Source organism: Miniopterus natalensis, chromosome 8 (assembly GCF_054644295.1).
Source record: "Miniopterus natalensis isolate mMinNat1 chromosome 8, mMinNat1.hap1, whole genome shotgun sequence".
Taxonomy (NCBI): domain Eukaryota; kingdom Metazoa; phylum Chordata; class Mammalia; order Chiroptera; family Miniopteridae; genus Miniopterus; species Miniopterus natalensis.
This window is the reverse complement of record NC_142088.1, coordinates 62,277,891-62,300,299: the sequence shown is the minus strand read 5'-3', so window position 1 is coordinate 62,300,299 and position 22,409 is coordinate 62,277,891. Positions and strand designations below refer to the sequence as shown.

Genomic DNA, 22,409 nt, shown 5'->3' with positions numbered 1-22,409 from the left:
CCTTTTTAACTCGTATTCTCACCTGAATTACAGAGAAGCCTTCCAGAGGCTACGTGACATGTGATATTGCAACAGATTAAGTGGAGAAGCAGGTGTGACACTCTTGCTGTATTTTATTAAACCAGCTATTAAAGACATTTGCAAAATTATAAACCAACACCTCTCCTCACCACATTTTTATTTTAGAAAATAGTTATTTTCATACATATCTGATATTCATGCTAATAAGTAATGAGTTTATTATTATTGTATATAAACAGATTAATATATAATTATTTTTAAAAGTATTCCATTTTAGTTTCTAACATGGTAAATATTATTACATATAACCCACATTAACAAGGTGTTTATGGTCTTTAAGGAACTTAAGCTACTTTTTAGTGTAAAGTCCTCTGAAAAATGTTTGAGAAACTTTGTCTAAGTCAACGATGTGACATCCAAGGAAGTAAACAGTCTCCACTCCAGAGCTAGTAGAAATGTTAACCTACTCCCAGAGGAATTCCAATATTTATCATGCTGCGCTGTATTTGCCTATTTGTCAGTGTCCTCTATAAGAATTTTTCTCACAGGGTAAAGGCTGTGTTTATTTCAAGGAAAAAATGTTAAAATAATAACTATTGGTTTTACAAAGAGAACTACAAAGAAGTGTTCAATTTTATGCATTTGTGAATCCCATGAGGGATGAAATCTCTCTTTCATACCAATTTACTTCCAAGGTAGCAGAAAAAAAATGAAATTGAGAAGCTATCAATTAGTTTGAAAGTGCTCACTAAAATTTTAGATTTGTCACTAACTGATACAGTCTAAATATTGTCTAACATGACTAATAATTGTTTGTGTGTCTGGATTGTAGAATTCATTACACTCAGAGAAATAGTATTATGTCAAGTGCATTATAGTAATAAGGAATTTTTATAAATCTACAAAAATGTTTTGACTTATTATTTCTCCGATTTTGTATTGAGTTTTGCTGCTATTGAGGGCTTTATGAATCTTGAGCTTTATTTTCTGAGATGAGATGCAGATAGTAACATAAAATCACAATTTAGGACTGCTTGAGCTGTTAGAGATAATTGGCTCCAATCTCCTCTTCTCACAGATAGGGTAAGTCATTCTGTAGCTAAACCAGCTTAAATTGCACTCAGCTGTTCAAGAAATAGCCAAGAAATTTCCCTGGTCTATATGAATTGGTGGATTAAAACTGTGGGCAGATGGACAAGGTTCAGATCCTGGTTTAGCCACTTACTAGCTGGTGGGCATTTTGCATGCTTCCTAACCTCTCTGTGTCTCAGTTTCCTCAGTTAAAAATAGCAGCAATTTCTCCAAAGAGTTGTTTGGAGAGTGAAAAGATTTTAATACTCATAAAGCAATTGTCACATGTCAAACTCCAATAATTGTTACCTACTCTTATTTGGAAGCCAGTGCTCTGTTCTTGCCATGGTTTAGTTACACTTCGGGATTCTTTGACTTGCTAAAGGATTTAATAGAGATAATAATAGCGTGATTTATATCTTGGAAAGACTCTTGGGCTGCTGTTCAGAACTTCTAACTTCTGGTATCATTCCTATGCAAATTCTGGGTATCATTTTCACAAGTTTAAAACTGGAGATTTGGCCTAGATTATATTACACATTCTGTTCCAGATCTTGTATGGTAATATTTAAATAGGCTTGGACACAGGGCAAAGTAGATGGACAATCTTAAACTAGCTGGACATGCACTGAATCTGGGACCACTAAGTTTACTCACGCAGAGACATCCCCCAAGAGAGCCACATGTCCATAGGATACCTTGGTCACAAATAGCCAGAATCATTCAGTTCAGTAATAGTTGTCATTTATGAATTCCTGAGGAATTTCCCTAAAAGGCAGCTACAGAGGAGATAAGGAAGGTTCAATGAATAACACCTTTACCTACACTAGCAAGCCACTGATTACCAAAGCTGCACTTGACTGGAGAGGGCTTTCTTCTTTATTAATGTAAAAAAAAATTACATTTTTCTTTGCTCAGATCATGGTGATTCCTTTATGGATGGACATTTCATATTAATTTTCATGGTTGGGTTTTCTTTCCAAAATCATTCCATTCTAGGAAAGACAAGATGGGAATTTCAAAATTTAAATGGATAATATTTATCAAATATTTACTATATGTTTGGGGATGCACTTTGCATGCATTAAAAGATTTAATAATCAAAAGTACTCTATGAGGTGTGCTTGTCTTATCACTTTCTTATAAATCAAGAGACCCAAGTTACACATCAAGCAAATGGTGGTGCACAGATTCAAACCCAGGCCTGTTTAACTCAACAGCTGTGTTCTTAGTGTCCTATGTTGTCTTAGAACTTCTCAAGGCTATTTTCACTTTCTCCGATGGGCATAAATATGTTGATGCTGGACACTGGGTATGACCACTATTATTTAGGAGGCATTTACTTTGGGCAGTGGGGAAGAACAGAAAAATATGCCATGAATTATGTTGGGCATCAGTGCTTTATACAGTCTCAATTAATCTTTGTATCTATAAGGTAGGCTTTAGTAATATCATCACTAACTTAAGGTTAAAGTACTAAGATAGGGCCCTGGAAAAGGGATGTAAATCTCAGGGTGTGACTGGTGCTGTCCCCCAGGAGTTTTTCCTGCTCTTTAGGCCATTTGAGGCCTATCCTTGTTTATAGTCAACTAGGTAGATGGAATGAATTTGTTAGTGTTTAATTTCACCAGTATAAGAAGTCCTCCTCTTTATTTGATAGGGTATTATCCGTTGCCTTTACTGATGTTTTAAAGATTATTTTCATACCCTTTCATGTGTAAACCAAGACCAGGCTGCTATTCAGAACCTAGAACAAGGACAGCTCCTTTCTTTTGGCGTTTGTTCTTTTATTCTGGGAAATGTCTTCTACCTGTGGTACTTTTCAGCACTGCTTTTCCTTCCCAATATGAGATCACCAATTCATTTTGTTTGGCATCAATTTTGGAATTTCCAGAAACCACAATCCTAGAGGTAGGGTTTTAGGCTCACTTGGAATGCAAAGTGCTCTTCTTCCATCATGCTAGGGGGCATGCAGTTATGTAGGGTACCCAGGGAAATTAGCACTATTTTAGAGTGTGGTAATTACAAACCTTGGCCAATGACAAGAATCATTTGAGAAACTTTTTTTGAAATAGATTCCTGAATTCAACATAGACATTACAAATCAGAATCAAGCTTCTGCTTTTCTCTGAGGGCCAAATCTCTCAGGCCTCAAAGTTAAACAAAGTAACAAACAAAAACTAAGAAGAAACCCCTCTATTAGTCAACCTCTGCTTTGAAACTCAGCCTATGAAACAAATAGCACCAGACCATACAAAGTCAACTTACATTAAGAATCTAAAGATACCTACCTCCTATGCTGCAAGGCTCCAACTCTTTCTATGTCTTAGAAAATCTATATTTTATTATACTTTATCAAACATTTCCCTAAAGTGTGTGTGTGTGTGTGTGTGAGAGAGAGAGAGAGAGAGAGAGAGAGAGAGAGAGAGAGAGAGAGAGAGAGAGGGAGAGAGGGAGAGAGGGAGAGAGGGAGAGGAGAGGAGAGGAGAGGAGAGGAGAGGAGAGGAGAGGAGAGGAGAGGAGAGGAGAGGAGAGGAGAGGAGAGGAGAGGAGAGGAGAGGAGAGGAGAGGAGAGGAGAGGAGAGGAGAGGAGAAGATATAAGATTATTGAGTTATTGCAGAACCAACATGGTGTCTTTCATATGGCTTCATAAGCTTTGTAGGGGCTCTTTTTCTCTTTTACTGCCACTCACCTGAAAAACTCAATTTCTGTTGGGGTAGAAATTAATACATTTTCAGGGACTGGCTCTGGTAAGGTGAATGTTTCAGGGTGAAAAAAACTTAGAGATATTTTAGACAATCATGTTCATCAGCTGGTTCAACCACTTGGTAGGAGCAAGGTTACAAAGGATTTAGGTGAGATGGTATTCTGTAGTAAGAAATCTGCCTATATGTAGCAGGGCCCCCATTTGGTAGCAGGGAAACTAAGAATATAGTCTAGTCCCAAGAAAGAGAATGACCAGGATCTCAATAGAGGCAGCCATTCAGTTACCAAGAATGATTCAGGGCAGGCCCTCTCCATCTTAGAGGAAGACCGGGTAATAAAGGCTTTTTGTCAAGGATGGGAGATCAATTTTACATATTAAATCCATACTAGAGATAAAAAAATTATATTAGAAACAGGCAAAAAAGATATGGTAGGGCCACAAGAGTTCTCAGATTTGGACCTAACATTTAGACCTGAGCAGCAGCAGAGATTCAGGGTGGATTGCTCAGGAACTCTGAGTCCTGAGAGGCTCACCAAGTATTCATTCTCTTAAGACAAGGCCCTTGGAGGGCGGACACCTCCTTGCTCCTGTCATGACTGTCTCTGAGGTAAACTAAGCTCATTAGAAGAGTGAGTCTTCAGAATTAGGATTAACAAAGGTAGGAGAAAGGCAGCAGGGCTGTTGCATATTGTCAAAGGTTATAACTTATTCATAACCGAGGAATTATTTATTCATAATCAGTGAATAATTATTATAGCTTAAAGAGGTTTGTGTTATTAGAATTATAGAGATTTAAATTCTCTTTCAGATTTAAGTCATGTTTCTTTGTGTAAAGGAAACAGCGATCAATAAGGAGAGTGGGAAGGACTTCAGTGGGCGCCAGCAAAGGCTACTGTTTTTATCTGTACCGATATAAATATTTATTTGGAGAAATAATCAAGTATATTAAAGTATCTTAAAAGACTCTTATAAGAAACAGGAGCACACTAAGGGGAAGTAAAAGTATATAGCAGCTGAAAGAGTCTCACATTTCCAATATAAGTGTGAGCATAGGACACAATTTAAAACACTCCATAGATTTCTCTGTTTGGTATTTTTTTTTCTTTATTTTAAAGCTGAAGATAAAATGCTGTCATGTTATACGTTTGTTTACTGCAAGTAGAATTTGAAAGAAAAAGACAGTGTCCTTAAACTCAAGTTGGAAGTTGGAACCACATAAAAAGGTAGTCTTTATAAGTCATCAAGTTGGCGTGGCAAGGTAAAAGACGGGAATGTAAGATTATCCAAACTAGAAGTTTCTCAGCTCTTGCTTTCTCTTTGACTAGCAGCCCGTGGCAGGTGACTGCAAGGAAGGTCAGCAAGCCAGCAGCCCAAGTCTCATGAAGAAAGGGCAGAAACATGTAACCTGAAGTGACATGCTGCTGATGCAACTTATGGCTCTGCTCGCTTATATTTTGAAGTCGGTCATGTGAGCTGAATTGCAAAGAATAGCACTAGACAGGGTGGATGGTTGTGTACAATAAAGAGAAGAAGACAAGATTCTTGGTGAGGCAAAAGTCTGAAGGACAAGTGCCTTTAGCACCAGCTGAAAGTCTATCTGTATAAATATGAGCTCAAAAAATTGGACAGCATTGCACAGCCAAGAGAGGGAGAGCAAACTGGAAACACTTGTTAGTTGTGTTGCTTACTTAGGAATTGTCTCTGATGGCTTTGACTTGAATACAGCAGGACAATTTTCTTTATTCGTTTCCCACCCACACATCACCTGGATGTTTGGAGATGGAATGGTCCATTGGAAAGGGAATGGAAGCTTCTACTCTATGTGGCCTTAAGGAAACACTGTGTATTGGTATAGGAACAAGTGACTAGCTAACTAATGTCTAGTTACTTAATATCTTTGAGTCTCAGTTTAGAAATGAATAATACCTATTTAAGAGATTGTGTAGATCAAATGACATTTTGGATGTAAGTTTAAAAAGTATTATTTATTACAGTAGTAATCCTACCCGACCTATGCAGGACTAAACATTTGCCCATAGAAATCACCCAAGAAAAAGTAATTTAAACGGTAGCTCAATTTCTTTGTCTTCCAAATGGATATAATAATTTTTCTTATACAATATTGCTTTTATAAAATGGGATAATACTTTTAAAATCATTTTAAGAAATAAAGTGAAATATTTTTTATTGATACTTTAACATTCAACTTAACATTTATTCCATGCCTGCCATGTACCAAGCTCAGTGCTGATCTTTGAGATTACTAGGGTGAACTGCATATACTCTCTACCATAAAATAAAAATACATTTCTTCCCTTTGTAATTTACTTTATCCCTGTTGAAACTTTCTTTGCCCCATTGCTTTTATCTGCTAACACAGGCTGAAGTGCATATACTTTGAATGTTTTCTGTATTTTCCCTTGCTTTAAACTTTTGGTTCTCTCTTTGATTTTTCATCTAGGATCAGGGTGGAAACATAATCACATGGGAGATTTTTTCAAACTGTGTTCCCCTCAAAGCTTCTGCAGTATCTTCTAGGTACGCTACCTAATGCTTGTAGTCACTGCAATAGTAACAGTTGTTACTTACAGGTGTGTTTTCTTCAGGTATGTTTGAAGGTGCAAAAAGAGTTGAAATCATTTCTCTAGAAATATCCTTGTTTGATGGTTGGAATGAGCTTTCCCTCCTTCACCATGCACTGCAGACCCTCATTATTAATTGCTATTGTAGGAAACCTACTTATCCTTCATCAATATCATCAGCAGGGCTTCATAAATCATGTGAAAGTGGTTTCTCCTAAACAGAATTTTTAAGTGATGTCTCATAAATTGAAGAGAAAAAGTATTCTATCCTAAAGTTATAAGAAAGGTATAAAATATGTATTTTTTAAAAAGGTCCCAAATTCTTTAGCTACTCCAAGACCTTCTCACTCCTATTTTATTCCTTCTTTAAAATGAGACCCCAAATTAACATGTTCTGTTACCTGAGAAAAACCCCACCAAACTCTTGTAAAGACCATTAAGTTTCTCTTCAACTTCTGGCCAATATTTCATAAATAATTCTCAAAACTTCTTTTTTGTTGATGCTGATTTGGGTGAGTCTTTCATTGTGGCCAGCTGAGGAAAATCAAATCAGTGGTAAAACCAAAAATTGCCAAGGAAATTTGAGCATAAGTAATAGGAACAAAAATATACTTTCTTTGTTTATGATAAAAACTTAGCCACCTCTATTTCAATTTTCTCTACCTTCAAAGAATAAAAATATGCCTTTACATGATGAAAACTTTTATTCTTAAAAATTATCGGGTTAAAATTTTCTGTTTTAAAGTGTAGCTATATGTGGTTTTCATTTTTAAAGAGTTTATGTTTCAAACTTTGTTTAAATTATAAAATTTTTCTTTTAGCATATAACCCAAATCATTGATTCTTAGGTTTGTTTTGCACCTGTTTTATATGCTATGACTTGAGTTTTTTCCCCTGATTTTTGGACTGCCACTAATTTCAAATCCCTGTCCCTAAACCAATATAATGACCATTCTGTTCCCTTTATCTTCAAAACATTCCCACTTGGTCCTATATTTTATCAGCATTCACATTTCCCTTAAAATATCTCTTAAATGAACCACAGAGGATTCTCCCCTAAATGCTCAGGATCACAGTTTGGGAACCATTACTCTATGTGACTGATTTCTCCCCAAACACTTTGATCATTTAGAAATGATGGCCCTTGCGGAGAGCACTAATGAGCTAACTCGTGCATTGTTGTGTGTACACAATGGAGTATAAAAAATGGGTTCGAAATTGGACTCTCTCTTTATTCATCCAAAGGGAACATTAACGAGAGTTATTTTTTAAAAATTAATACAATTTTGGAAGCTGCCCTTGATTCGAAAATGAAAAGGTTTTAAGTAGGTGACTAGTGAAGGGGCTTTCTCTTTTTCTTTGTAGATTTCTGCAAAAATCAGAAACATGAAAAGGTTTTTGTGGATATCACAGAATCAGGGAACTAGTGGTGCCTCACCCACTAGTAACAACCAAGAGTTTATGTCCCAGCCTCTTCCACTTAATGTCCAGAAAGATTAATACCTGGTAAAATAATAGTATCAATGCTTTTTCTTCCCCCTGATGTGGTACTAAATGCAACATAAGCATTTTATTCCTTAGCTATTTATTTGGGAAGTTTCATTTGTCTGTGTGAACTGCCTTCACAGGGCAAAAGAAAGAGAGGCCAGGGGAAATAGAAGAGGGGGCTGCAGCTCCACTTCCCCTTTGCTTTCTCCTTTGACTCTAACTCTTTCACCACCCTTAGTGCATTAGGCAGTGAGCCCTCAACTGGAAACCCTAGGAAATCAAAGGGCTGACACAGCTACTTCCAGAGAGCTTCTGGTAGGGTGCAGGTGCTCTTGAAAGCTCTTTAGAAGTATTAATCCATTTAATCATTCTATAACTCTACAAGCAAATAAGCTATTATATTCTCTGTTTTGTATATGAGGATACTGACACAGAAGAGATTAAATAACTTGCCCTACATTGCCCGGAATTAATGGTGAATGTAGAGCTTAAATCCACTAGATGTTACCATTGCGATTTTTAAAAAAATTATTCTCTGCTGAACAGATTTATAATTCTTTTTTGTATTCAATTTGTATTCAAGGATCTGATAGGTAAGTGGGACTTTTTTATAATGTAGATTGATTTCCAAGAGTCCTGGTTGAGCATTTATCCAATTAGGTGCAAGAATTGCCTGCTCCCTTTCATTTTTTTCTCAAGACTATTAGATGAAAATTTTATTTTTTTATTGACATGCTACTCTTAATGTGTAATCAGTGCTTATTTTCTATCAAAGTTATACATGAAGTTAAGACATTAGTCTAAAACATTTTTTATTAAACATGACATTTCTCAGGCTTCTCCATCTGTCTACTTACCAATCTCACCTCTTAGAGGAAACCAACTTCAACACCTTTATTTTGTTTTTATTGTTGTCTCTTTTTTGTATTAACTGTATTTTTTTCAACACTATGCATATACTGATTCATCCTGATTTATATATTTTAGGTATTATGTATTTACTTTCTGTTATGATAGTTTAATACTAGCACTCATACTCGGTATTTTCCTCTCTTCCTTCAATTTTTCCATTATGGTCCTATCGAAATTTTTGTTTCAATCGCTAGCTAACATTATTGTGATTTTCTAAATATTTCTAGTTGAGCCAAAAATTATTGTATAATCACAATTCCTCTTATATTCAACTCTCTTTCATGTAGTTAATGATTGACTTAGTTTAATTTACTTATATTTTGTCATACTTAGAACCAATTTTCTCAAAGATGTCAGCAAATCTGTCAAAATCTTATCAATCTTTTTATTTCTTTTTTTCTATGAATCATCTCTGTTTTTTTCTACTATAGCCTAACATATTTATTATTCTCATTCTCCAAACTTATGTTGATTTAAAAATATATTTATTTATATTATTAATTTTCAAATGCCTCTATTATTTTTCCTATTTTTATGAAACATATATTTTTAACTCTTTATAATATTATAAATATTATTTTTTAAGTTTCTATCTCTTTTTTGGGGTATTATTTCTGTTTGGGGGGTTCCTTTTTATGTTTACTTGTATTGATAGCTCTCCTCCATTTTGTGATTTTCCCCAAAGACATTAATTTCATTAAAATAGAGATTATTTATTCAGCACTTAGACCAGTATATTATACATATTGATGCTCAATAAATATATGTAATATAGTAATTATAATTTATAATACATAAAATACGAATTATATAAGTATTTTATATGTTTTCTATTATAAATTTTCATCTATAAGTATATGTTATATATTTTATAGTGTTATATCTCTCATATTATTTAATTAATTCCTAATAACTCATATTTTAAAAGAAAGCACTAATACACTCTCTGTGTTTAGAGTTGGGGTGCTGTGCTTATTGACTGACAAGCTTCTCTGTAGAACATGTAAACCCATTCAACGCGTAGAACACTTGAGGATGGGTGTGAAGGTTCTCATTGCTTTAATCCCCTAGTTCATAGTCCCACACTTCTCTCTTCCCTCCACAAAGCCAGATGACTTGAGTGAAGACTCTATAGGCTACCTGTTTAATACCTGCCTCATACAGGTCTGGGAGAAGACCCTGGCAATACGTGATGAATGGGTGTGCTTAGGAGTCCAGCTTTTCTGAATGATGGCTGTTGTAGGCAGCTTTGACCTTATTTTTCATGCTACAAAGTGGTGAGCTTTTGGAGGTTCTTTGAAGAGGGGAGAAGTATTAACTTTTTGTCATTAATGCCCCCATTTCCCATTGCTTCAAACACTGAGATTGTAGCTTTTCATTTTATAAAGTAATTACAAGGCTTTCGTACACTTTATTCTCCAATTTTTTTTTTTTTTGAGGTTTATCATCCACTTTTGCTCACATTCTCTATATTCATTTTTATTCTTTTACTCTGATTTTCATTGATAGAGGAGATTAAGGGGTGTGGTCAATCCTCTGCTTTCAACTAGACATTCATCCAGGCATCTTTACCTCAGCTGGTATAATATCCAGAACAGACTGTCATTTTCTAACACCTGGATTCACCAGATAAAAATCTGTAGCACTATTTTTGAGTAAATATAGTAGCAAAGCAGACGTACTGTTAGTCTGTTCATCTGTCTGATTTCCAAACATTGCTGTCACTTCATCTTAGATAAAAGAATGGCTATAAAGATTCCTTATCTGAGGTATCATAAAAACAGAAAATAAACACATCAGTGTTAAATAATTGAGTAAAGGTGTGATAAACATTATTCTATATTTTTGACCTGCAAACTGTGCTATATGATGGTCAGGTAAGAAGCATTTGTTGAATATCCACTATGAGAAACAGTAAGTTGCACATTTAGAAGCTTCATAGTCAGAATACATGGGGTTTTCAATCAGATGAATTTGAATGAACCAGCAGCCTCTGATCCTTACTAACTTGGCTATCTTTTCCTACGTACCTTAGATTTATCATCTACGCAATGAGTGTAATCATCGTAACTACTTCATAGCATAGATACTGCACAGTACCAGTTAAATGCAACTGGCTGTAGCACCAAATTCCCTGTGTTTGAATCCTGTCTCTGCTTTTTAATAGTTGATCTCAGTCAAGATCAACTTTTTTCAAAATTGGATTTAGGTGACTAGATTTTGGTCTCTGAGCTGGTGAGATAATGGGATTTAGATTTAAATGGTGAGACTTTCTGCTTTGAGTTGATACAATAATAGGATGATACTCTGATATCATGGGAGGGGATGACTTTTTGCTTGTGAGAGTGACATAATTAACTAGGGGCCAGACAGGGGGTTGTAGCAGGCAGAATTCTAAGATGACTCCAAGATTCCCACCTCCTGGTGTGAATGCCCAATATGACTTGATCTCCTTGAGTGTTTAAAGGTTTTTCTAATAAAATGTTTCAAAGTATCCTAGAAGGAAATGGAGTTTCTTAAAGTAAAGTAAGAAATCATTTTAAAGAAATTTCTAGAAGCATGAAAGAATACTTTATAAGTATATTGGCTTAATGTTAATTACCCTTTTACTAGAATGTATTTACCCATTTACTAGAAGGACTGATGAAAAATTGGTTTAGAGGAGATTATAATAATTCGGATTTACCATGTGGTTGAAACTATATATTTATAAATTGCCTTATTTTTAATGAAGAATAAGTACTATACTATTCCCTAGTTTACAGTTGAGGACATAGAAACAGCAAGAGGTTAAATAATTTGCCCAAAGGGGAAGTGATACTAGAACATAAAACTGTTCAAAAACAACAATCTGTATAATTGTGTAATGCTACTTTAAAGCACAAATATATATCTATATTCATATCTCTCTATATATATCTGTATACGTATTTTTTCTCAGTTTTCCCCTCTAGAAGAGGTACCTAAGCCCCAAACATCATACATACTACGTAGATCAGGGAAGTATTATCTAGCTAGTATGTTACTTAAATGGTTGAATAATGGGTGGGAGGCTGGTGGTTAGAGGAAATTATTTTAGAAATTCAATATTACTTCAGTAAGGATAGAAGACAAATATTCTATTGGATATTATGGAAGTTCATCTGAAAAAGAATACTGGCTTGGTCCATGTTTTAAAAAGAATGATGAATGCATTTCTAACTACATATCTTAGAGCAAGACATTATAAGCAATTGAAGGTCTTGGTGAAGTCAATGAAATAATAGGTCACATGCATAAAGACATGCAGTATAAAGTTTGAAATGACCAATCCCAAAATATGTGTTCTATACTATGCTAAGATTAGTAAAATATGGCCCTTACCCTCAAGACACCCTAGACAGGACATCTGATTTTTTCCATTTTCCATAAGTTAGTTGTATAACTGTAATTGTTGCTGTTATAACCTCAAGTTGTGATAAGTCATGAGGAAAAGATTTGTTCTGGGAACTCAGAGTTATAGCATAGCAATCAGAATGAGGAGTTCTGGGTGATTATACCCATTCTTTGTGTATATTCACCATAAACTCCCCAAATAATTCCAAATATACTTTTACATAAATATGTGTTCAAACTATACTGACTCACCTCCTCTTTGACTAGTTCTCTTTTAAGAATACATCTAAGCAGGTGCTGCTAACTTGAAGGTCAACCAGGAAAACAAGATGAAGGATCTGTCTTTTATGAAAATGTGCTGCCTTTGAGAATTTTTTTGATAGAGAAAAGATGGCAGATTTTCTCTTATAAACCGTATGTTCTTGCATTTCTGATATCTGGAATCAGTAGCTTGCCAGAAACATTTCTAATCAAAAGCCAGACTAACTCATGAAGGTGTCCAAAGAAGTCTGTTCTGATTACTGAAGATGTTGAACTAGTCCTGACTTCAAACAGTAGATATTTCCACACTTTAGTGGTATATGACAGCTCTATTCATTCCACAATGTCAAATTCTTTGGTTTTGGCCATTGGGTATTTATGTGTTTCTGGCTAGGGAAGCAGAGAAGCCTAATTTGATTCTGGAGCCAAAAGTTTTTAGGCCCTGTTCCTTTGGAACTTGGACTGCAGGATTTTGGCACTGTATAAAGACTAGAACAGAGCAAGTAGTCACACATAACTAACTGACTCAACAGAGCATATTCCGGGAGAAAGATCATGCCTCCACATTGGATAACCGTTCTCCAAGGCAGACTCACAGCACCCTAAATTCAATCACCCTTGAATAAACACACAAGGAAAGCATGGCTATAGCATACCTTCGACACTGCTCTCCAGTGCTGCCTGATTGGTTTGAGTTCCACAGGCCAGGCTGCAGATACAGCCGTTACTGTTGTTCTTACTTATGTCTGTCTGCTGTCTGCTAACAAGCATTCATATGCTTTGGATCATTAAAGTCACAACCTCCTATGCCAATCTATTCCTCTCCATGGGTTTGCTGCAGATTGGAATGAGAGATGCTATTTCTGTTTCTTTTTTCTTTCTATTAGGACTTCCGGTTGGGGTTATTTCTGAGGTCTGAATATTATAGCTTGCACCCTTGCCCCTATTGAGCATATAAATTTTCTTCCCATGAAGCTAGTTCTTTTTGCCTGATTTATTTCGATTGCTGTTGCATGTGCCTTTTCAATGCAAGGCAAGTGATTTGTGCTGGAGCCGCAACAGACAAAAAAATGCTGTAACTTAAGCTGTTTCCTGGTGTCACTGGTATCCGTGAGAGGTCTGCTGTACTTACACCCATGCTAAATTTCTTCTGACAGACTCCAGGTGGTGGGGATTTTCACAGTCCAACCCATTTCAGTGTTACAACTTGTCACTTGGAGCTCTGTGGATTCTTCCCTTTCACCTCACTGTTGGTAGCAGGTTCGGTACATTTGTACGTCTATCTGTACAAGGCCACGTGTACAATCAAAGGTGGAGAAATGCAACTTTCTTTTTTAGAGAAAGCACAGAGGACAGATATTAGAGAGAGAGAGAGAGGGAAAAAAATTGTCACTTGTAGTATTATGCAGGCTGCCCATCTAAACCCATCATTGCCTGGCACCTACACACTAAGGGCAAGAATCCAGCCAACTTGTGAGTGGGCACCATGCCATCTGAGCAGATGGGCATAGAAGTCGGCAGCCAGTAGACCATGTATGTGCATCAACGGTGGGTGTTGAGGGCACGATTCCCAGAGGAAAATGTCCTAACAGCTGTCTGGCCTGAGCCAACATACTTACGACCAAGGAAAAGTGCCATCCTTCAATCCTGCTGAGTTGGATTAACCTTCAGAACTAAATCTGCTTTTTCGGCAGCAGAAGGTGAGTTTAGGGGTCTGTGAAAACCTTGAAGAATAACTAAAGGAAGGAAACTGGAATGACACAATTATTAGGTGTTCACTACAGCATTCGCGTGTGTATTTTAAATATTTGACCAAAAGTCTATTAATTCTTAAAAAAAGCCATAGTTATTAAAAGCATTGCCTCCCACAGTGCTTTTAGAAGTGACCTTTCCACACAGACACAGCATTTTCAGAGAATTAAATAGTAATTTCCATCTTTGTGTTAAATAATGAAGTATGAGAAAAGGTGTCAAAAGACTATAGAAATCTGCCTGTGGATAAATATCTTTGTCAAACTTTACATATTACGGATCAAGCTTGACATATTGTGGATTATGGCTTTCCAAAGAAGAGAAACTTTTCTTCATTAATTGAATATACATCTGAAAATATGAGAAGGAAATGAAATTTCAACTTTAGCCCTTCTGAGCAATGAAAGTGACTTTATATTTAAGACTGAAAATAATTTGTTGAGAATTTCCAAAGAGTTGAACTTCATGAAATTAGATATAGGGTGTCTCTGGCCAGTATAACCAAATGGTGAATTGACAATGATTTGTTTCATTTGACTAAAAATAGGTAGACCATGTTAATAACTTAAACCCTCAATAATTGTTTATTTTCTATTTTGTTTTGTTTTGAGGTGTTTGTGCTGTTTCTGTGATAGTTTTCTTGGTATCATTTTCTGTTGTCTTAAATATTTTTATTTAAAAGATATCATATGACTTGTAGTTGTGGAGGAAATGTCAGTTGGCCCAAGTGTTCTGGAATATGTATCTATATTTTCTATTATCTATTCTCTAAACTATTTTTGTTGATATCAACAGAGTAAATATCTCTTTTATAAAGCATAAAAGTTGCAAAAAGCTGTCTTAACTGCTAATTTTAGTTAACTTTTGCTGTGGGTCTAACAAATTATGTGATACCTTAGTTATTATACTATTAACATTATAACTAGAATAAAATATTTATGGGTCTGTTTTGGCTCTGAGTTTCTCATTATATCAGTTTATAAATACATAGCTAAATATAAATGAACTTACAGAGAAAGAAGAAAGTAATTTAAAAATTAAGAATACGTAAATGTATTTCATATGAAGAAATGTAGAAAACTGTAGAAAAAAGGTATTTCTGTGTTTCTTGGTTCTGGTAGTTTTCATTTTAAAAGCATGTGTTTTTTTAAAGTTATATTTTTAAATTATAGTTTAGTTGAAATACAGTATATTTACTTCAGGTGTATAACATAGTAATTCTACATTTATATACCCTTACAATGTGATCACCACAATAAGTCTATTAACTATCTGTCATCATACACAATTACTGCAATATCATTGACTATATTCCCTGTGCTGTACATTATGTTCCTGTGTTATTTATTTTGTAACTGGAAGTTGTACCTATTATTCACTTTTTTCATCCATCCATAAGAATATGTTTGAAGGCTAAAATTGTGGTGTGTCCAAGTTCCATATAAATAATGCCTTTCAGTCTGAGAAAACTGTCTTGGAAAGAAATACTCCAGTGAAAGTGAGCAAGAGAGAGACAGAGAGACAGAAAGACAGAGAGAAGGAAGGAACTAAAAGAAATAGTATTTAGCAATAAACAAGGAAGTGTGCACGGCACATAATTTTTCTTTAAACAGGAAGTTATGGGGCAGTTTAATTTTCTCTTAGAAGAACACATATGGTTAGGGTTAAATAAAGTAAGGGGAAAAGATTATGGACTTTAAATCATTCCAGCAAGGGCTTCCCTTTGTCTATGTGGAAATGTGTTTGACCCTGATTTTAACTCAACTAGGCTTATCCCAGGATTGAAAGGCTGGCGAGCACCACAGGTGACTCAGTTGTTGACCAAGGAGTATTCAACAAACTAAAAAAGAATATCAATGAGCTTTAGTATGCCCCCCAGAAGATTTCTGAATCTCTTCCTTTCATTTTCTGTAGGGCAGAAAAAGAGATAAGAGAGTGTCAGATTTCTGACTGACAATACATAACTGAAAGGAGTTTATGGAAAAGCCAAAAACCAAAAAGAGGGGCATTTGCTGATGGATGCCCACTACGGCAACTGGATGATCTTGTGGGCAGAGGAAGGGAGAGAACAGAAATGTCAATCAATATACTTATGGAGCATTAATAAGGAACAAAACAGAAGAATTTGGATGTTTTATGATTTATATCTTTACCTCTGTTAAGACTACGAAAAGTATATTTAGTTGGTGGTGGAATAATTATGCAACATGGATGGTTTTACATGTGTCCACAAATAGATAAGATCAGAAATTTAAAAACATGATAAGCTAATGCCCTCATATATTTTTGTTTTCTGAAAAGCAATTACCTCCTACATAAACATGATTTTTAAAATATAACCAGCACTTAGGTTGATGTTCATTATTTCTAAACAACTAAATTTTTGTGAATACAAAAAATACTGGCTATGTCTCCACAGTTAAAAAAAAAAAAAAGCTTCACTGACTTTTCTTAATTTCTGATTGTAATAGCTTTAAGGAAAAGAATTTTGCAAAACAAATGAAGATCTGAACATAAGAATTGGGATACACCAAAATAAAATAAAGTAAAATAAAAAACACTTTCGAGAACTGTGAAGATAAAAACTAAACTTAGCCACAGATTTATTTCTGTTTTTCATCCAAGTATCCAGGGAGGTTGGTAATGGGAGGTATGCCTCAGAAAATGTACGTGTCTGTGAAAATGCTGGAATAAACTAATGCTTTTATTCAAGTGATTTTATTTCAATTCTAAGCCACAAGATATAAACTTTCATCAAAAATGGTAATCTATTTAAAAGCAAAGCTGTGTGGAATGTTTCATGTTTATGTATAACTTTCATAGTAGACCCTCCTACACCAGAAAAATAATGTGCCCAAATTATGTTATTTTTACAGTTTTTAATATATCAAGTACTATTTCTACCCATCAATTTTATATTCTGTAAATAGATAAAAGTGAAAAAGGAATGGAAGAAAAAAATGAAGATACTTTGAAAAGGTGATCTTTTAATTCCTTTTTTTTTTTTTTAAGAAAATATATCTGAGAAACGCGTCATGCATATTCTAAGAACAAAAAGGAATATATTTTGTTATTATTATTTTAAATCCTTACCTGAGGATATGTTTTCCATTGCTTCTCAGAGAGAGTGGGAGGGAGGGAGAGAGAGAAACATGTGAAAGAGACAATTGGTTGTCTCCCACTGGGTCAATGGGCTGATGCTCTAACCACAAGAAAACAAGGTAGGGCAGCCAAAAGGAACTTAAAGGAAAATATGCATTGCACACGCTGAATACTTCATTTTTCTACTTTGCTTTGCACAATTACAAAGCTAAAGTACTTGAAGATGAGGAGAGGAGTGGAAGTGGGAAGAGTGGTGGATAATGATAAAGAAATACAGGTTTGATCTAAAAGTGTTGCAGTGATATATTAACCTGATGTTCAGTTCAAAGAAATCCAAGTCAGAAGACATTTGTATTTCAAGCTTTTAATCAATGGTACCTACACATCATTTCTATTTACTGGACACAATAAATCAATAGGAAGATGGCATAATTTTTTTTAAAAAAAGATGAGGTCTGACTTTTTTTTTCACCTCCAAAGGAAGGGTTGTCATCAACTCAAGTATTTATTATGAAAGTTCGGTTATTTAAGATGCAGAACACTGTGATAGAAAAATAATTAAAGAGATAACCATGTCGCCTAGAGAGAAGAGAAACTTGAAATTATTAAGGCTTCTTTTTGCTAAAGTACTGGAAATTCTCAAATAAGAATTGGGAAATGATGCTGAAACCAACATTTTATAATTTAAGTATAAGAATTAGCAAAAAATAAAAAATCAGTCTGTGAACACAAATATGTGGTAGATATACGTACATGTCTATTTATGTTTAGAGGAAGGATCTGTATACTATTCCAGAACATTTGGAAACAAAAAAAAAAAAACAGACATGAAAGCCATATTATCAGGCTTCCTCAGAAGAAATGCTTCTGGAATTCAAAGAGAAACTAATGTGTTAAAATGAAGTTATATCAAGCTACTGCTAATATTATTACTGTTATTCAAATTTTCCAAATTCGGTGATTAATTAATGATTCCTGCAAAAGTGAAAAGGACCTAAGGTCACACAATGGAGCTCACTGTTGCCCACATTCTGAAACTTATCCAGAAGTAATTTGCAGAACAAACTGTAGGTTTTTAATATTAGATCTATTTAGAAGTTATGAAATTATGGAGAAAAAATAGTACCGTCCAAAACAAAATAGTCTCTTTGCAGTACTAGTACTAAAGATATTTTATAATTTTAACAAAAATGTACATTTTGAGCACCTACTATTAGAAATGATTGGCATATGAGTGTATTGAACATGAGGTGTTTACTGGCTAAATTGAATGGTTTGGAGGACGTCTAATGTCTTAAGTGGGAATGTTTCTCAAGATTATGCCCCATAATGATTTGCAAAAATACCAGATAATAATAATAAGCTATTTATAAACAATTATATGTACTATAATATTTTCTGTTATATATACTATAGCATAAGAGAGCCTTTGCCCTTCAAGTTTCAATCAAAACTTGGTTGACCTCAAGTTTTCTTTACAATTATTTCAATTAAGTATATAATCATATACAGACAGCTCTCTTAAAAAATCCTAACTTTTCCTGATATCCATGCAAGACAACTGAAAAGGTTTGGATCCAGAATTTTCTAAATCATAAGTCTCAGTCAGTGTAACCTGATTTGGGATGATAACACATTTCTGTGCCTAAAGCTTAACTGAGAAGAACAGTAAAGCAAAAGACAGGTGATGAAAAATGCCCCCCCCACATCTTCATAACCTGATTGAACGTGATAGATTGGCTAGCTTATTGATTTAAGAATTATCAGCAATATTGCTTCCCCTAAAGGAATATTAAGATGATTTATAACATATTTGAAACCTGATTTCTAGCTTCCTGTGTAACCATGTACAAATTTTTAAGTTTGACTCTCTTCAAATTCCTGTCCCAGAATTATCTATTTATGCACACAGGGGGTTTCAACTTTGTAGTTCCCTAAGCAATTAATGCCTGTCTTTATACATATACATTTATATTTTTGGTAAAACAATAAATTTCAACCAACTATTGCACTTTATCAAGGGCTTAGTTCTGTGTTAAAATATCACCCATACTTATCACTAGCTGTGGTTTTTCAAAGTTACTCAAGACAATCTGGCTGTATTTCTAACATTATGAAAAGGGTGTAATATAACTGACCTCTTAAGGTTTGGGTGAGAATTATGTATATTAATAAATGCAAAACACTTAGATTAGTGCCTGGAAAATAATAAACACTCAATAAATGATAACAGACAATATTATCATATCATTTATCAATTTGAATTTTGTTTATATCATGGAACTAATGGTTTCCTTCAAGGGTGAAATGTGTGTGCTCAGTAACTGGTTATTTCTGTTCCAATTTTTTCTCATTCAAATTTGTTTATCATATTTCAGTCATTCGCTTATTATGTTTGTGGCTTTTTCCCATGTTTCATATACTTAGATAACTTTATGTTAATGAAAAATATATTTTATCACTAATAAATGTCATCATTCTTTCCACTAAACCTTAAAATTATGTAAATAATAATTAAAATTAAAACATTCATTGGGTAAAATAATCTCCTGTGCCACTGGAGATATGTACACAACACATTTTTTAACATTGCCTTATAGGAAAGGAAAGCATTCTGCAGGCGACTAGAAGGAAATACTCAGAGAACAGTGCATCTTCATCTTCCCATAAGGCCTCATTCCATGTTTTCTGCAGCCAGCGCAGGAGGAAAGAGAGAACATGTTGGGGAAGCACTAACAGGTTAAGAGCTTTATGAGCAGAGGTTCTCTTTGTTTCTGTTCACTTTCCATTGGTCTAAAGGAGCCACATGACCACTCCTAATGAGAAGGCAAACTGAGAAATGCAGTCTAGACATGTGCCCAGGAAAGAGAGGGCAGAATTTGAGGAGTGACCATCAGGCTCTGCCACAGTTTACCCTCTTGTATATCAATTTACATCTGTCTCCCAATACTTAGAAATAGATCCATCTGCGCCCTCAAAGGAGACAATAAAAGTCCCAACCGGCTACTAGATCAAGCTCCAGTCCCTGAGCCTGCAGTGATAAGCATCTTTCTCCATCTGACCAATTTCTCTCCCCAGGGTCAAGAAGTTAGAATTTGGAAAATGAGCTCTCTGTTCTACTTTCTTCATCAAATCCAATAGAGAATAGTGGGCGGGGGGGTGGGGGGGGTGGAGAGGAGACTTGATGACTAGAAAAAACAAACAAAACCCATCTCATCTGTAAAGGAAAGAACAATAAAAGCCAACAGTCGTTGAACTAAAGTGATGACTTAGTCCTGCTGAGCAGGCCCTGTGAGATCCCAGTCCTGGCAGTAGAGACAGTTCCTGGTCGTCCTGGTTCCTTTTCTCAGGGACTTCCCCATGGCTATTGTTGTCCAGTGTTTCTGGTTCTGCTCTCTGGAGGCTCTTCCTTCTCCATTGTCCTTCATGGGCCACATCTGAAATGTGCATTAAAGAGAGTGGCTTCCTTGAAGGTCGTATTGCCTTTATAATCCAGTTTCTGTGGAGCAAATATGGGATTCAAGGGTTGTTTACAGTCATGTTGTTGTAAGGTCAGGCTTCTGGTTTCTTTGGTAATACAATACAACTCCCTCAAAATCTTAGTAGGCATTGATCGAATATCACTTAAGTCAGTTCCTTCTGCCAGCAACCAGAGCCAAAGACATCCAAAGTTCTTTGCTAGACATAGTCCTTGGCTTGCTTTATTATTACTTTTAATAAATAAAGTTCTCTCTCTCTCTCTTTCTTTCTCTCTCTCTCTCTTTCTCCCAGCCTGTCCCACCCATCCCCACTCTCTCCTTGCAAAATAGGAAAATTCCTGTTTAGTGAAATACCACTATTAACGAGAGCTTCTGCTTAAGTTATCAAATAGTACAATAATGAATTGTATATATCTCTTTCTCTTTTAACTGTATTATAGAATTTGTCTATGAGGCTTCTTTAGGAGAAACAACAGTAAAACATTTTTAAAAATTTGTTTCAAAGGCACTTATTCATGTGATTGCTGTATATCTAAATACATCTGGATAATAGTGGAAGACATGAAAATTAATAGAACATTGACTCTGAAAAAGCTGAGCTCACCTCATATCGCAAAGTGTTTCAATATTAAATATTTTGTTCCAATTATTACAGTATTGCAAACCACCCTGAAATATAGAGGTATAAAACAATGTGGGTTTTTTAGTGTTTTGTTGTTGTTGTTGTTTGTTTTTTTATAATTCTGGTAGAATTTAGTCAAAAATTCAGATAAAGCATAGCAGGAGCAGCTTGTCTCTACTACACAGTGTTTGAATAAAGTGTCTGCTTGAAAGACTTGAAGCCTGGGGGTGGCTGGATGGCTGGGAGAAGAAATCATCAGAAGATCTTTATATTCACCTGATTGGTGGTTGATATTGTCTGTCTTCTGGCACCTCAGCTAGTCTGTCAGCTAGAGGCCTCACCCTATGGCCTTTCTGTGTAAGATTATGTGGGGTTCTAAGAGAACATTTCATTTTTATGCTTTAATATTTGAAGCCATAAATAAGCATTTCTGCTGTACTTTTTGTTTGAAGCAGGCATAAAGGTCTTTCCAGGTTCAAAATGAAGAACATAGATAGACCCCACCACTTGTAGGAGGTTACAAGGTAGAAAGAGCATGTGGAATATGAGATATGGTTGCAGCCAACCATCTTTGAATACACATTTTATTCAAATTAGTCAGTCTCCAAAGGATTGACTTCCTATTTTTATCAACTTCATTCACCCTTGAATGAAACTGAATATGGTTATCTTCATGTACACTCACTAATTTGTAGTCTTTTAAATCATTTGCAGATTTTTTTTAAGAAAAAGAATATAATAATATCATATGTCAATTATTTTGCAGATATCCCGGCACAGAAGGAATCATTCACAGCATATCTTGAAAGATGTTATTCCTCCATTGGAACAACTGGTAAGTGATTTCTTCACTCCAAGATCGTATGCTTTATCTCCTGCTACCAAGTGAATTACCCAAAACTCAGTAACTTGAAACAGCACACATTATTACCTCATGTTTTGTGGATCAGGAAGCCGAGTATGGCTTAGCAGAGTCCCCTAACTCAGAGTCTCTCAAACGGTTGCAATCAAAGTGTTCAGCCAGAACTGGGTCACG

At 35.1% G+C, this 22,409-nt stretch overlaps 1 protein-coding gene across 1 annotated transcript in view; it reads left to right on the top strand.

Annotated features, from left to right (window-relative positions):
* ARHGAP15 (Rho GTPase activating protein 15) overlaps positions 1-22,409 on the top strand; it is a 574,327-nt gene that overhangs the window by 52,559 nt on the left and 499,359 nt on the right. Inside the window, exon 3 of the mRNA XM_016196534.2 lies at positions 22,140-22,208. Coding sequence (XP_016052020.2) covers positions 22,140-22,208 — 69 coding nt within the window. The remainder of the gene's footprint in view (positions 1-22,139; positions 22,209-22,409) is intronic.